The sequence below is a fragment of the Doryrhamphus excisus genome, chromosome 18 (genome assembly GCF_030265055.1).
Source record: "Doryrhamphus excisus isolate RoL2022-K1 chromosome 18, RoL_Dexc_1.0, whole genome shotgun sequence".
Lineage (NCBI taxonomy): Eukaryota > Metazoa > Chordata > Actinopteri > Syngnathiformes > Syngnathidae > Doryrhamphus > Doryrhamphus excisus.
Window position 1 is genome coordinate 9,363,241 of NC_080483.1, and position 16,587 is coordinate 9,379,827.

General features: G+C 40.5%; 1 protein-coding gene and 1 long non-coding RNA gene across 3 annotated transcripts; one reads left to right on the forward strand and one right to left on the reverse strand.

The window, feature by feature from the left end:
- Positions 1-350: 350 nt before the first annotated feature.
- mmel1 (membrane metallo-endopeptidase-like 1) lies at positions 351-16,493 on the reverse strand. Of its 2 annotated transcripts, XM_058055378.1 has the most exons (24): positions 16,309-16,493; positions 12,608-12,781; positions 11,492-11,539; positions 10,909-10,971; positions 10,671-10,832; positions 9,609-9,689; positions 9,394-9,489; positions 9,200-9,318; positions 8,971-9,036; positions 8,700-8,834; positions 7,578-7,667; positions 7,321-7,457; positions 7,162-7,255; positions 6,969-7,097; positions 6,718-6,816; positions 5,853-5,936; positions 5,675-5,778; positions 5,533-5,591; positions 5,338-5,457; positions 4,192-4,325; positions 4,034-4,099; positions 3,868-3,963; positions 2,711-2,787; positions 351-2,602 (listed from the first exon to the last, which is right to left on the reverse strand). In XM_058055378.1, exons 2-24 carry the CDS (start codon positions 12,762-12,764, stop codon positions 2,503-2,505), a joined length of 2,316 nt encoding a protein of 771 aa, XP_057911361.1. In that variant the 5' UTR covers positions 12,765-12,781; positions 16,309-16,493; the 3' UTR covers positions 351-2,502. The 2 variants fall into 2 exon arrangements, with proteins under 2 accessions (XP_057911361.1, XP_057911362.1); XM_058055379.1 differs by lacking the exon at positions 11,492-11,539.
- Positions 5,246-11,126, forward strand: LOC131106386 (uncharacterized). Its single transcript, XR_009120071.1, has 7 exons — positions 5,246-7,234; positions 7,308-7,361; positions 7,655-7,788; positions 8,721-8,819; positions 9,397-9,495; positions 9,623-9,723; positions 10,690-11,126. It is a non-coding gene; the product is annotated as an uncharacterized LOC131106386 (long non-coding RNA).
- Positions 16,494-16,587: the final 94 nt, after the last annotated feature.

Sequence of the window (16,587 nt, forward strand, 5' to 3'; positions counted from 1 at the left end):
TGTGCCCTGTGATTGGCTGGCGACCAATCCAGGGTGTACCCCGCCTCTTGCCCGAAGACAGCTGGGATAGGCTCCAGCACCTCCTGCGACCCTCGTGAGGAAAAGCGGTAGAAAATTTATGCATGAAAATAATACAGTACTGCACAATGGGCCCTACAAATTTGATAATTTCTCATTCTTAGTTTTTCTCATCTCATTCACCATCCATTAGTTTTCTATGCCGCTAATCCTCACTAGGTTTACGGGCATGCAAACAGTCAAATGCAGGCAAATGGTGTACAGTATAAATGAAGCCACCAACATTTAAAAAAAAAACACATTCAGACTTGAATTTCTCTTTGTTGTGTTGGCACATTCACTTTAATGGCAATAATTGCAGGTTAGCATCACAAAAATAGTTATAGAAAGTAATATTCCTGCAGGAACATTCCATAAAACATACTGTATACTGTAAATACTTTTTATTATTATACATCTTTAAATCTTGCAAAGCAACAATGCAATGTCATAAATAGATAAATAAATACATTTCACATATTTTTTGTATATATATATTTATAGCAAAAGATAAATTGGAATAGAGAAAGAATAACAATACAGTTTGACCATGTGGATGTGACATGATGTATCTATATGTAAATACTGCTATATAGAACATCAAGCATATATAACACATAGTACTCTATAGTGTAACACATTCAGTTCTGCTTGCAAGACATCCTGAATATGTTCATTTTATTTTAAAAGCTCTCTGCAGCACTAATCCCCCACCCTACCCACCATCCCCCCCTCTGCTTTGATTCTCCACTGCCATTACGTGGTAATAAAGGTAGAAAATAACAGTCTGAGCCCCATTCTCGCTTGCTCGCTGGCCGTCTTGTACTTGATGGTCACGAGGCCTCAGCGTCCTTTCATGTCCATTAGTGATCACCAGTGTGAGCTTCATCTGCCTTCGCTGTCTGATCAGTCTAACCTTCACGTGTCATTTGATTGTGCCATAAAGGCAACAGGTTGAGTGTTAACTGTGTTGTGTTTTGGTCAGATTTTACGTTGAGTCTACCCAAACAATCTGATATACTTCAGCCCAAAATGAAGAAAATACACACTTTGCCTAATCTTGACAAAAACAAAACAACGCGGCTTGAGTCATACATTTTCATCTCTTACATCTCTTTTTACGTTGTATTTTACTTTGTTTTGGGGAATTTGTGAAAATCAGCCAAAGAGAAAGATTGACACAGTAGCATCTCCAACGTTAAAGTTGCCAGTGTCTTCAAAGGGTGAGTAGTTTTGCTTAATTTTAGTTTTATTGATTTCCCATGATCAATATTCCTCCTGTTCCCTCTCTTGTCTGTACGGTGTCTTCAAGGGGTGAGCAGTTTTACTCATTTTTAGTTTTATTGATTTCCCATGATCAATATTCCTCCTGTTCCCTCTCTTGCCTGTACGGTGTCTTCAAAGGGTGAGTAGTTTTGCTTAATTTTAGTTTTATTGATTTCCCATGATCAATATTCCTCCTGTTCCCTCTCTTGCCTGGCCGGCGTCTTCAAAGGGTGAGTAGTTTTACTTTTTTAGTTTTATTGTACAGTGCTTAATTTGCCATTATACCTGTATGACGGTGAAGTTATCATGTGCATTTTTTTAATGATGGTGAATTGTGGCGATGGTTCATTCATTTTGTTTTCATGACAATTAACAGTTCATTCAAATTTTACTTCTAGTTCCATAATCTCAAAACCTGAACAATTTGTAAGTCAGACAGCTTCGGGATCACGGCCACAACAGTAGCCCTTGTTGATATGATGATGATGATTATGTTACTATTATTGTGCCTGTTGTGAGATAATTTAAATCCACAAAAAAGCCTAAAGACACAGAGTGACCAATGTGGAATACTACATTCACAAGTTCACAAAATTCTTAATTTGTAGTATTTGTGTTTCAGCTAATTTAGCCATTTCGGCAGAAACTACATAACATTTGCTTCTACTGTATATGCATATTTTTGCTGCAAAATTGAAACCGCAATGTGGCGAGGGATTACTATACTAAGAAATCGTCCTTGCAAAAGCCAAAGTTGACATATTTTCCGAGTCTGTTAAAAGCTGCAGCTCAGTCTAAATGTTAATTTAAGAATGAACAGTCTTAAATCTCTCAGGTAATTTGCTGCACATAACAGTCACTGGACAAAGTCACTAAATGGAACTAATTCTCTGGTTGCCACCTACGTTTTCATTAATCCTGCAAGCACTCACCCTAGTTCATTCTGCGTGGGGCCGAATGAAAACATTCACAAGTAAATCACAAAGAGCTGCACTAGATTTTTGTAAAGAACATTCTCAGCTCGTATTATATGCCAGAGTTTGTTTCCAAGACTCGACAGGAATCCAGGATATCACCCGTTGCCAAGTACAACAACAGCCAGTGCAATAATAATAATCGCGGTCACGCCAAATAAATGACTCCCAAGCTTAAAGAGTCTCCTTTCAGCGTTAAAATGTTCTACCAGACACGGCACTTCTGCTCAGGGTTCATGGGACTGCCTTTTTTGCACTGGAAGGCTTCTGAGAAAGCTTCGAAATTCTGGAGCGAACCGAGAACCCTAAAAGAACAGAACATTGTTGCAGTGAGACTTGTTCTTTCAATATTTGAGTACAAGCTAACAAACACATGCATGAGTTAAACTGATGGCTTGAGAAAGGGACCTTACCTGTATTCTAAGGGGCTGTGGGAGTCAGTCTTGATGGATTGGCTGGCGTATTCGGGCCGATAAGCACCGCACCAAACCTGAATAAGGAGAACGTTTAAGACTGGCGCGTGTCCAATATCCAAAACAGCGGATTACTGCATTTTCATGATTCAGCCTTTGTGGGAAAACTTACTATTTTATGCTTAGAAATCTCCATAATTATGGCAACACATCATGTAATTTAATACTAATTTAAATCCTGCAAAGCATGCTGGAAAGTTGACTATCCCAATAGGAAGTTACCCAGCATACCTTGCGGATTATACATTTCCATAAGATTGTGTTGTTTTGCGGACTACACGGTGACGTAGTGGTTAGCACGCAGGCCACACAGCGAGTTCAATTCCACCCTCGGTCATCTCTGTGTGGAGTTTGCATGTTCTCCCCGTGTTTGCGTGGGTTTCCTCCCACATTCCAAAAACATGCTAGGTTAATTGGCGACTCCAAATTGTCCATAGGTATGAATGTGAGTGTGAATGGTTGTTTGTCTATATGTGCCCTGTGATTGGCTGGCGACCAGTCCAGGGTGTACCCTGCCTCTCTCCCGGAGACCCTAAGCGGTATAGAAAATGAATGAATATTATCAGGCTGCAGGGTGGACGAGTGGTTAGCACTCAGGCCTCACAACTAGGAGACCCGAGTTTAATTCCCCCCTCAGCTATCTCTGTGTGGAGTTTGCATGTTCTCCCCGTGCATACGTGGGTTTTCTCCGGGTACTCCGGTTTCCTCCCACATTCCAAAAACATGCTAGGTTAATTGGCAACTCCAAATTGTCCATAGGTATAAATGTGAGTGTGAATGGTTGTTTGTCTATATGTGCCCTGTGATTGGCTGGCGACCAGTCCAGCTTCCTGTGATTTCTATAGTATAATACAAGGTGGGCCTAAAGTAGGGTTACAGTTACTTCTACGCTACTTCATCACAACTTGTTACTTGGGTTGGTTACACTGTGAGTGATGGATATATTTGTCAGTTTGTGTGAGTGTCAAAATAGAAGTTTCTTGTCTCAATGATGTCTCAATGACTCAATTACGCACTGGAACCAGCGCTCAGTTTGATGCAGAGCACTTGCGAACCACCACAAGCACAATAATTGTTGTCATGTTTCCCTTGCTTACTTGGGCAAAGTTAAGAAAGAAAAGCTGCTTGTGGTCCATGTTCAGACCGGGAAGACGAGGCTCCTCCCCCTCTGTCTCCACCCACTTCAGATAAGCCTGTGAACACATGTGAAAACATCTCATCTGTTGTATGTAGATTTTATATTTCAACAACTTAACAACCCACCTTATAGGCTTGGCGAACCCCTCCGTTGTCTGCGATGTTCTCACCTAAAGTGCTAATCCCACTTACCTGCAATCACAAAAGAACATTAATGCACACAAAAACAGCACCTTATTAAGCTTTGTAGCATTTAAAACAAAATGGGGGTGGGGGTTTCTTACATTTTGCCCACCCGCTAACTTCCAGTTGAACTTGCCATACTGTTGCACCATGCACTGTGACTGCTCCTTAAAGTGCTCCGCAGAGTAATTGCTCCACCAGTTCAGCATGTTGCCATCCTTGTCAAAATTGCGACCTGCGGGGAAACGTAATTAACATAGTATGTGGCTGCAGGCACACTTCAGTCAGGGGTTTGGGTCGATATCAAACAGGAGAAAAGTAGAGTATGATGGGAAACTGGACTAGAATCGAATAACCCATAGGCTGGAATACTTAAGAGTAAAGTCAGTGGAGTACCAGCAGATAGCCGGAGCACAACGAGAAGCGCGCTAACCACTCGACCACCGTGCAGCACATATGCAGTGGAGAGAGACCGGCTAAAAACATTTGTATACATAAATATTGGCCCATGAACCAGTTAGTGTGTGGTTTGAATATGGATTTACACACAGCACCGTGGGGGTGCTGGAGCCTATCCCAGCTGTCTTCGAGCGATGACAATGATAATGTTAGTGTGGCCCGCGCAAGTTTGATATGGATGCTGTATGGTATCATGTACCCAGAAAAAATTATTACATTTGATTAATGTTCATGTTAAAGGTTAAATAACTGTTAATAGTTATCCTCCCTATCCGTGTGGAAGTGGTAAGTTTTTGGCTACTTAAGTTTAAAGGAAATAACTTGAAGGCTACCGTTTAGGTCGCTAGCACTCTAGTTTGCGAGTTAGCATGTGTCTCAAGACCCTGCAGTTGTCTACCCACCAACTATATGTGGTTGCTTAAGTTTTTATTATTTGCCGTTTTATTATTATTATTATATTTATTTATTACTGATTGATTGATTTTCTTTATTCTTGATTTGTTTATTTATTTTTAATCTTATTTTGGGCAGAAAAATAAAAATTAAGATATTTGAGAACAGTGGAATGTTTTATCAGAGCTTTTATTGTAGAAAATCGGAACCAAAGCACTGAAAAAGTTTGCATATTTTTAAGTTTTTAATAAATGCGTTTTTTTTTTTTTGCCCAGACCCTAGCTCCAGTGGCCCCCAGGTAAATTGAGTTTGAGACCCCTGGTGTAGAGGCTCCCTTCAATGTCCAGTTCTCTATTGGACAAACTAGCTACAATTGACTGTCCTCTTAGTCTTACCATTGTCATCAAATCCATGTGTGATCTCATGTCCGATGACCATTCCGATTCCACCAAAGTTCAGAGCCTGCTGCTGATGTTTACTAAAGAAAGGTGGCTGCAGAATGCCTGCAGGAAACACTGCACACACGAGAAAAACGCTCATGAATGAAACTGGAGAAGCTACCGAAGAATGTTATTGCTCAAGGCTCTTACCGATCTGGTTTCTGTTGGGAGAGTAAAACGCATTCACCACAGCAGCACCGATGATCCACCTGGAATGTAAACAATGAATCAAGTGCTACACTGCACTATATACTTCATCCTCAGTCAGGCTGATTTCAAAGTGTCAGCTTACAAGTTGGGATCCACTGGCTCCCTGAGCTTCTTTAGACTCTTGTGGGCCTCAGACTTTAGATTCTCCAGGACATTCTCAAAGTAGTGTTCCTCGCTGAAATTCAACTGTAAAGGAAAGCAAATCAGCAAGGACTCAAAGTACCGGCAGTACTTTTCTCCAAGCTAAAATGTCTCCTTACATGAGCATACTCTTGGTCCAGCTTGAAGTTACTTTTCTGTAGAACATGATCTGGATAGCCGATATGCTCCTTGATTGACATGGCCTGCAGATAAATTAACCACAGTTAAGATTATCTGCAGTACATGCATAGTGACTCTTTGTAAATCTACCTTCTCACTCGCTAAATGTACTGCAAAAAAGGTCAGTAAGGATAATTCATAATGCCGCCTACAGGGAACATACTAACTCCTTATTTCTAAAATCACAAATACTTAAACTTGCTGATATAGTTAATCTTCAAACAGCTAAAATAATGCATAAGGCTAAAAATAACCAATTACCTAAAAATGTCATCCAATACTTCTCTACAAGAGAGGAGAAATATGATCTCAGGGAAGAACTACATTTGAAACACTTATATGCTAGGACTACATTAAAAAGCCATGGCATGTCAGTGTGTGGAATCAAACTATGGAATGGATTGAGTAAGGAACTCAAACAATGCACAACGATGAGCCAATTCAAGAAACAATACAAGCAGTTGATGTTTGCTAAATACAAGGATGAAGAGTCTTGAACCAGTCATGATGTGCTATACATATCACTATATTGACACTTACTATGGTACTGAATACCTCGTACTACGGTACATGACAAAAAATAAATAAATAAAAAATAATAATAAAACGTAAACTATATTAGGAAAGCAGGAAGTGAACAAATGTAACAGTTACTGATTGTAAAAGTACCAGATGAAGGGATAGGATTTAATAAGCTTTGCTTCTTCCTTCTCCTTTTGGACATGTGGAACTGTGAACTGATTATGTGATGCATTCAATTGTAATCTGATTCATGTTCAAATGAAATATTACCATTACCATTACCTTCTCTCTTGCTTTCTCCTTGGAGGGGGCATCCATCCAGCCTAGCTCATCCAGCGTTTCTACATATGCAGTCTGGATCTTCCCAATGAGGTCGCTAACCTGTGAACAGATGAAGTAAGAAAGGAAATTTAAGAAAAGCTCAAGACCGACGAGACTAGCATGGATGCTGACATAGTAGCAGGTTTATCAAAACTGGATATGTGCAAGAAGATGTCTTCATTCTAAATTCAGAGATCCTACTTGACACTGACCATCCGTTTGCTTTCCCCGGCAAAGGTCTCCCGCACATAGAGCGCTCCAACCGCATTCTCCATGCTGCTTTGGACGTAACGGACACACTCCCTCCACCAAGCGTCCTCCACTGTGGTCCCATACAAAGTCTAAACACACACAGTAACAAGAGCGTGGATTTTGGAGTCCCATCATTGTAGCAACGGAGCCTACCTTTCTGTAACGAGCCCTGGCATCTTTGAAGCGGCGACTCAAGCTGTTCACTCTGTCGATCACCAGTTGCCAGGTGAGGTAGTTCTGCATAGTTCTGCGCATGTGAAAAGGTTACATTTTTGGGTTTGTTGTCTATTGGCATGAAGGCCTAAGGCTGACCTGACGCTATGTCTGGAGAGGATTTCGTTCATCTTGTCAAGGTAGGACGAACCGTACACCACCACTTCCTCTTTCCGCTCCACATTGAGGGAAACGCTAGATAGCACTCCTTGAATAAACCGTGTCCAATTAAAACCCTGGAAAAACAAAACAATAGGGCTAAATAAGTTTTTTTTGCTAAATATTCATGCTAATTATATTCCTTTGTCGAGCTGCTTCTTGCCATCTTATTTCTTATCACTGAAGCCAGAACTTACGTTAAAGCTGAATGTGGTGTGCAGCTCATTCAGTGTCATTTTGTTGTAAAGAACTGTGACGTCTTGTCGCTCCTCAGCCGGCGATGTGGCCTGGAAGGAAGACGAGAGTTGCCAATCATGCAGGCTTTTTGTCAGTAAAAGTCTCACAGCAATGATTGGACCAATGCAGAGAAACAGAAACTCCAACTGATGCCGTTACCATTTCATTCGGGTATTACTTTTCTGGATTGCTATATCTATACATGTGGACATCTTATGTTATGTTTCTAGTTATGTTTCTAGATTGTGATGTAAGTTGAGTTTATAGTCTAAGTAGGAACTTAAACTTACTGTAAATTCACTAATACGTCACTCACACTGTACATGGAACACATTAAGGACATAAAATATGCCTCAGTCTTTTATTGTTTATTAGTTCCAGACCCACCCTCGGCCATCTCTGTGTGGAGTTTCCATGTTCTCCCTGTGCATGCGTGGGTTTTCTCCGGGTTCTCCGGTTTCCTCCCACATTCCAAAAACATGCTAGGTTAATTGGCGACTCCAAATTGTCCATAGGTATGAATGTGAGTGTGAATGGTTGTTTGTCTATATGTGACCTGCGATTGGCTGGCGACCAGTCCAAGGTGTACCCCGCCACTCACCCGAAGACAGCTGTTATAGGCTCCAGCACCCCCCGCGACCCTCGTGAGGATAAGAATGAATGGATGAATGAATAAAACAGAATAAGAAAGGGGGACAAAGTAAGAAGACAAAACTTTACCACTTCCACACATAATGGGAGGAGATGTGAGGCACACACTGCGTTCTTGGACTGTAATAATATGTTCTCAAGTTGTTGTTAATTTATGGGAGTGAGTTTGTGACCACGAAACGTCGTTACACGGAACGCCGTAAAACCGAGCACCACCCGTAGTTTGGCTGCATTAACCTAAGTCTATCCTGTGTCATTTTCACTGAAAATTTTGTATCTCCACTTTACGATTGTTCTCTTGCAAGTCCTGTTAAAAGTTTGAACCATGTTTGTGTATGCATATGTCCACTTCATGTACACATATAATACAGTTTTTAGAAAATGTCAAAGAAAAGATCATTTAATAACTGCAATAGCTCGTCATCACTCACGTTAGCAATGTCTGTCTCCAGGTCCAGCACTTGCATCATTTCCTCCCACACACGGTCATCATCCTGTGTCAGGTTCCTGTCCTCCCGGGTTATTTTGGCAATAGAGACCATAAAATGGAGGTAGGCCTCTCGAACCTAGAGCACAGATCATTATTTGGAGGAATATCTATTTTGTATCTGGCAAATACTGAAATCATGATCACATTGTTTATAGAGTTTGGCGTAGCAGCAACAGTTACATGACATTAATCATCAAAACACAACGCCTCACCTTTTTGTAGTTTCCATCATTAAAATAGTAATCTCTCGATGGCATCCCAAGTCCTGGCTGGTCAATCTTACCAAAATACAACATAAATAAAATGTTAATTTGCATATAAAAAGCATGTAGTGCCATGTTTTTTTTTATTTTAATCCTAAAAACAACAAAAATATAGCTTTCTTTCTCTTCTACCTGTGTTGATGTAATAATTATACAGCAGCAACGGCGGCAGTCTTACATAAACAATATGGCGCCTAGAGTCCCGGTCATCGGTCCACACATACATGTCCAGCAGGACTTTCTTGTGATAATGAGCTGTCAATGTAGCCAGAGTGTCTTCAAGGCTCCATTCTTCTTCTGCAACACAATGACAATCAAATCAAAACAAGTCCATTAGACAACTTTTGGTGTGTGTTTTTGTTTGTGTTATACCAGTGGTGGCGTTCCAGTCATCAGATGCCACAGGCCAGTCTCCAATACTGTCTATGAGCTTCAGGAGAGGCTGAGAGTCCCGCTGCTCTATGAGGCCTGTGGGTAAGCACATGATCACAACTTTGCCTGCACTATAAAATGAGATCCAATCCAAGATCTATCCATGCATTTTCTTGGCCTTATCCTGTTCAGGAAAATAAAGATGCCCAACTTACTCTCATTCATGCAGGAGCTGTAAAGGATTTTGGCCTTCTTGATGGCATCTCTGTCTTCCTCACACTCTGTTTCAAGAACGCCTGGAAGCAGAAAACACTAGCTTTGCATTTAACAGTAAGTAAATAAGTCACTTTTATTCATAGAGCTCATTTAAAGTGCTTTAGAAAAAAATGGTTGGTAATGTTTACATACAAAAATGACTATACATATTTGTTCGGTGTGCAAGAATATTATATTCATTCATTCATTTTCTACCGCTTATACTCACAAGGGTCGCGGGGATGCTGGAGCCTATCCCAGCTGTCTTTGGGCGAGAGGCGGGGTACACCCTGGACTGGTCGCCAGCCAATCACAGGGCACATACAGACAAACAACCATTCACACTCACATTCATACCTATGGACAATTTGGAGTCGCCAATTAACCTAGCATGTTTTTGGAATGTGGGAGGAAACCGGAGTACCCGGAGAAAACCCACGCATGCACGGGGAGAACATGCAAATTCTACACAGAGATGGCCGAGGGTGGGATTGCAACCCTCATGAGGATAAGCAGTAGAAAATGAATGAATGAATAATATCCTATATTAGTATAATAATAATTTTGTAATAAGAAAATTATTAATATTAATATATGTTACGAAGTTTGTGCAGCAGCACTGTACTTTCAAGCTTGGAAAAATGTTCATTAGCCTGCGTGCTAACCACTCGGCCGCCGACACAGAATGATATGAATTTCAACATCACGCTGTCTATGTATGCACACAAGTGACTGTATGACTGACAAAAGGGCTCACTCCTTTCATGCCGTTGTTCTATGGAACAAACACACCAAGGTGCTGAGACCAATGCCCAGGGAGTGAACTCTCTTCCTGCCTATTTGTAGGCAGGAGACGAGGAAAACAGACACATTCCCACGGCAATATATTGCGGTTGTTCATTTTCATTGATTGTGTGATAAATTATTATGAATTTGTTATCGGCCCAGACACCCCTATAGACGAGTATAGCTCCAATATTTGCAGCAAGACCCCTCCCCCCCAACCAACGTCGCCCACTGACCTTTGAGCACAATCTCCAGCTTGTCCCTTAGAATGTCAAAGACGCTATGGCGTGAGCTGGTCTCTGGGATGACGTGGCGCTCCAGCCAGCCCCCGCAGGCATACTGGTAGAAGTTATCACAAGGCTTCACAGATGGATCCATGTTCTGCAGGAGCCGGGATGCTTCGGGAAGAGGTAAAAAAAAAAGTAAGCATGAGACATGTTTTTTTGAGGGCGGTGGGAATCTCTTCACCCTCACCTGCTGTAACACAGTCTGCACTTGTGCACACATGATGGTCCAGGTTGGAACGAAACAGCTGACCTGGAAGACAAAATTGGGGTCAACAAGAAAATAATCAGGCTTTATTGACATATGACATCACAGCTGGGAAGAAGCTTGCAAAGAGCATTTCAAATGGATTTGGGCACGCTGAAAAGATATGCTGTGTGATGCTGGGTGCAGGAACGTCAAAATGAGGTGTGGGGGGGGGGGGGGGCAATTGGAATGGTGTACCACAGTCCTAAGCCCGAGGGGACCCTGGAATTTTGGGGGAAAAACAGGCTACCAGAAGAGAAAGGAGAAACAGGGAGAGAAAGTTACAAGTAAGCCAAATGCTTACTATGTTTTTTTTCACAAAATAGTTAGCTCAATAGTTCAGGCCCTTCAGGAGGCTTATGTATGGGGGGCCAGATTTTGGTGCTGCGTCCCTGCTTGTGTGTGTCAGCACTGACTTTTGTGGGGCACTGCTGATGAGGCACCAAACAGACTTAGAGCATTAAGAGAGTATGACACCATTTATCCCCCAGCGTGTCCCGCTGGGGCGGCTTACAGAGACGCTCACCTCCGGCCCCCGCCGAGCTCCGCGACAGGCCCGACCTGTGAGATTGTTCTGGAAGAGTGAGAGATTCCCAGAAGCACTCGTTAGAAGCATAGCTCTTGTAACACAGAAAGATTGCAACATTTTGTCCTCCTGCGCATCCTGCTATATAGCAGCATAAGCTAGGCTTTCAACAACACTCGTTAAAAAGTACATATTAATCTAACACGGTGGTTCTTAACCTTGTTTGAGGCACTGAAACCCACCATGTTGTCTGTATTTGTCCAACCACTTCCATTTTGTGCTCGAAATAGTTAGTATGGATTACGATATTATGCAACAAATTACACGACGTAAAACCGCGTCAATCACACATTGACTGCCAAGCAGTAAATTCTCCGCAGCACTGATTGGCCAAACAATGTCACATGATCATCTTCAGCCAGTGATGGCCAAGCAGCGCATGTTATTACGAATTGACACCCCTGATCCCTGAGACTGATTCACAGAACCATTAAGGGTTCGATCGAACCCAGGTTAAGAACCACTGATCTAACATGTATTTTGCTTGTTAGTACTGCAAATTTAGTATTTAGTATATTATATATTACTATATTGTATTTTGGATATACTGTATGTATTTAATATCCAATACAGAGCTGTGATTAAATGTGAAAATTAATGTGAAAAGGTTATTTCTAGAGGTTCAACTTGAAAGTGAATCGCTGCACTGTATTAAAAGTAACTTTAAATGTGTTTAAAAAAACTTAAAAATGTATATTATTTATATAATATTTATGTTGGACAAATTTATGTCATAAAACAAGCATGATTCAGTCTAATTAAAACATTTATATTTATAGTGAATACAGAACCGGGATTAAACTGCAAATTAATTTGTCAAAAATCATAAATTTGTAATTTTTCAAAGAAAATATGCAGAAATAAATAACAGTTACAGTGCTGCTGTCTTGAAAATCAACTTTACCATGAAGCCTTATAAAGAATCAGCAATTCTAACAAAAACCACAAAGACACATCAGCAACATAGCCTTCCTAACTGGTTTATTATCATTGAACGAACCACCAATGACTTTAGATGGCAACTGTTTAATGCATGAGAGCGACATGACGGTATACCTTTAAGTACTGACGTATAGAGGACCACCAGGCCCGCCAAGGCACAGCTAAGCAGCAGCAGGAGTACAGACAGACCGATCTCTGCCGCAGTCCAACGATGTTTGCCAGGTTTGCTCGATTTCTCCATGATGTCCATTTGACTTTCCGATTTGCCCATTCTCCTGACCGCACGCTCTGTGGAGGCATAAGGGCGGGGTACAGTCTACTGTCTGTGTCCAAAAATGTCAAATTCCATGTTCTCCTCGTGCGTGCGTGGGTTTTCTCCGGGTACTCCGGTTTCCTCCGACATCCCAAAAACATGCTAGGTAAATTGGCGACTCCAAATTGTCCATAGGTATGAATGTGAAAATGTCATACTATTGTCCCTTTTTGTATTTAACACCCTTAAGACAACAAACTTGTCATTAACAGCGCCTCTGGTGGTTACAGCTAAGTATTGCAGTCTAATTTACCTCAATTGCTTCAAGACTGAAGCACAAAACTTAACTCTCATCATACATATTATGACTATAAAATAAAATATGATGACTTTATGCATACAACATTCCAACTTTCTTATAATATTCTCTTATTTTGATCATATTACTTTTTTCACTCTTAATGCAATATACATAATATTCATTTTTCAACTCTTTTAATATTACTTTACGCTGAAAATATGACTTATTGTCATAATATTTCCACATTATTCTCATAATTCTGACTCCATTGTTGTAAATGTCCGAACTTCAGACAACAAATTAGAGTAGTTTCGACTGATTTGACAGCACCTCTGCTGGTCACAGCCAGGTAGTGCACTCATATTTTACCTCAATTATAATTAAATGGGGATAAACATAATGTAAATCATACATTCAGGCCTTGAATAGAAGTGAAATAGTGAAATATTTGGAAGCGGGTGAGACGTTGAGCAGCACAGACAGCTTCAATAGTCCGTTCAAAAAAAACAGAACATGACAGGCTTATCACTGGCCTCCATATGCTTTCAATAGTTCTATTGGATAGAGTTGAATGTTTTGGTCATTTTCACTATTAAACTCTCACAAAAACACACATTAGGCTTTGAGGCATAAGCCTATTTGAAGAGAGCTCATTTGCATGCACAATAATTCCGTACATGTGCAGTCAATATTGCAAATCAGCGTGTGCGGAGGGGGACAAAAGGACAATCAGCAGCATGGCACTGCTTCTATTCATTGTGCGCCACCTGTTTCTCCGGCGTGGACCTATCATTAGGCCTGACAGTAAATCACTGGCTCACACTGCACTCCGCCATTAGCTGCCGCTGATGAATACTCACGGCCACACATGTGAAGAATGGCCAGGGAGGGGGGCGGCTTGTTAGAGCATCACCGCCATCACACAGCACCCAGACGCTTCCCGTCTTATATGCAGTCTTACGTACAGAGACAAATATTACACTTTTTTTCAGGCCCTGTATGCAGTATACTGTATATTGTACTGTAACTTCATTGGCCAACAAACATTTTATAAATCACATTTTTGAGAATTCAAAGAGGATACATTATTTTAAACTTAATTGTATATAACATATTTCGTAAGTAAAAGTAAAATATTTTTAAGTATTTTTAAATGTTTTTATGTTTGAAATGAATGACTTACAACTTATTACTTACTACTATTTTTTATTTATTCTTAAAAATATGTTTTAAATATTTATTTTAAAAATCTATTTTTTTCATATTTCTTCAATACATATTATAAACATGATTTTCTGTATTAGAAATATAAAATAGAAGATACAGTATGTATATATTCTTAAAATAGTCTGCAGATTAATTGCACAACAATTTGAAAAATGATTTTGAATGTTTTTTAGTATATTTAAGTCACTGTATTGTAAGAACATTTGTAAAACATATTTAAAAAATTATCTAACATTGTCATTTTTTAAAATATGTTTTAAAATATATGTATATCCTGTATACATTTATATAATATAAACAAGAGAAACACCTACATTTGAAAAAGGCATATATGCATGTATATCCTGTTTAACAAATATAGTTTTTGCATTTATTTTTATTTTTCATAGAACTCAATCTACTGGCACTCATCAGTATGTTTGATTTTTCTTGTAATTTCCATAATTCTATTTCATCGCTCTCTAATAAACACTTTGAACTACCAACAAAAGTGTTCAGCCTTTTAAAAAAATGCATTTTTTTTACCATGAATGTCATGGCTGTAAAACATCTCATAGACCAAATATATAATTATCTGGTTCTCAAATTTGATTTATTTTGGTTTAGACAGTTACTTCATGATTTGATTTGAGAGTCATTTTTCCTAAGTAGTCTTTTGAAATCATCATAGGTGATTTAAAAGTACAATTAAGTCAAAAAGCAGTCACATTTGAGTGTTTATAGTTTAGCTGGAAATGACACAGAAAAATTTTACAAAATTTTTGCACCATTTTTAACACCGTTAACTTCTAGCATAATTATCAACATTTTGATCATGGAACTTGTTTTCACAATGTAAAAAAACAAATATATATATTTATAATTATTATACTATATTATCTGTTTTATATGCCACTTATCAGGCGGCACGGCGGTCTGGTGGTTAGTGCGCAGACCTCACAGCTAGGAGACCAGGGTTCGGTCCCCGCCCTCGGCCATCTCTGTGTGGAGTTTGCATGTTCTCCCCGTGCATGCGTGGGTTTTCTCCGGGTACTCCGGTTTCCTCCCACATTCCAAAAACATGCTAGGTTAATTGGCGACTCCAAATTGTCCATAGGTATGAATGTGAGTGTGAATGGTTGTTTGTCTATATGTGCCCTGTGATTGGCTGGCGACCAGTCCAGGGTGTACCCCGCCTCTCGCCCGAAGACAGCTGGGATAGGCTCCAGCACCCCCGCGACCCTCGTGAGGAAAAAGCGGTAGAAAATGAATGAATGAATATGCCACTTATCCTCATTAGGGTCGCAGGGGTATGCTGGAGCCTATCCCAGCTGTCTTCGGGCGAGAGGCGGGGTACACCCAGGACTGGTCGCCAGCCAATCACAGGGCACATATAGACAAACAACCATTCACACTAATATTCATACCTATGGACAATTTGGAGTCGCTAATTAACCTAGCATGTTTTTGGAATGTGGGAGGAAACCGGAGTACCCGGAAAAAAACGCATGCACAGGGAGAACATGCAAACTCCACGCAGAGATGCCCAGGCAGAGAATCGAACCCGGGTCTTCCTGTATATATATTGTCACTTTATTGACAAATTTATATCAAAAAATGTTGGCTTTAACTGTACATCTCTAATTTAAATTTGGCAAAAACAATCGCTATAAACTCCATAAATCTGCAGATTTTTTTTTAATAAAGTAGTACATGAAATAATTTAATAATAACAGATAATTTTTGTCATGTTTTTTGCTATTTAAAGGCAAAGGCCAGTTTGTCATTACAAAGTCTATTCTTCAGCATGCAAGTAGGTGACAGTTTAACCGGGTGAGAAATCCCAGAAAGTGCTACAATGTAATGTGACATGCTTTAGCGGCTGCTAGTTCAAGTAAACAACATGCAGTTATTCTCCCATGCAAGGATTTAACACCAGCACGTCTGCACACTTTTCTAACGACAAACTTCTTTCACCATCATCAACATCATCATCATCATCATCATCAGTGGTACCCGGAGTCGCCCGGCAACAGTAGCGGGCCAGAGTCTTACCTTTTGAATGGTGGTGGTGGTGGTGGTGGGGGGAGATGGTGGAGGTGGGCAACAAGAACCCCGCTCCCCCCCAAAACACAGCGCGCTAATATCTCAAAACACCCCTGCTGAGCATCCACTCAGAGCTGGTGCGTGGAGAAATGAGTCCGTGCTGCGGTGCTGGAGGGGGGAGATCTGCTTTCGGACTGACGGGGCTGTGCTGTGCTCCAGGGTGAGGGGGAGAGAGAGCGAGAGTGAGACAAGAGGGAGGGAAGAAGGTGATAAGAGGAGTGCTGGGAG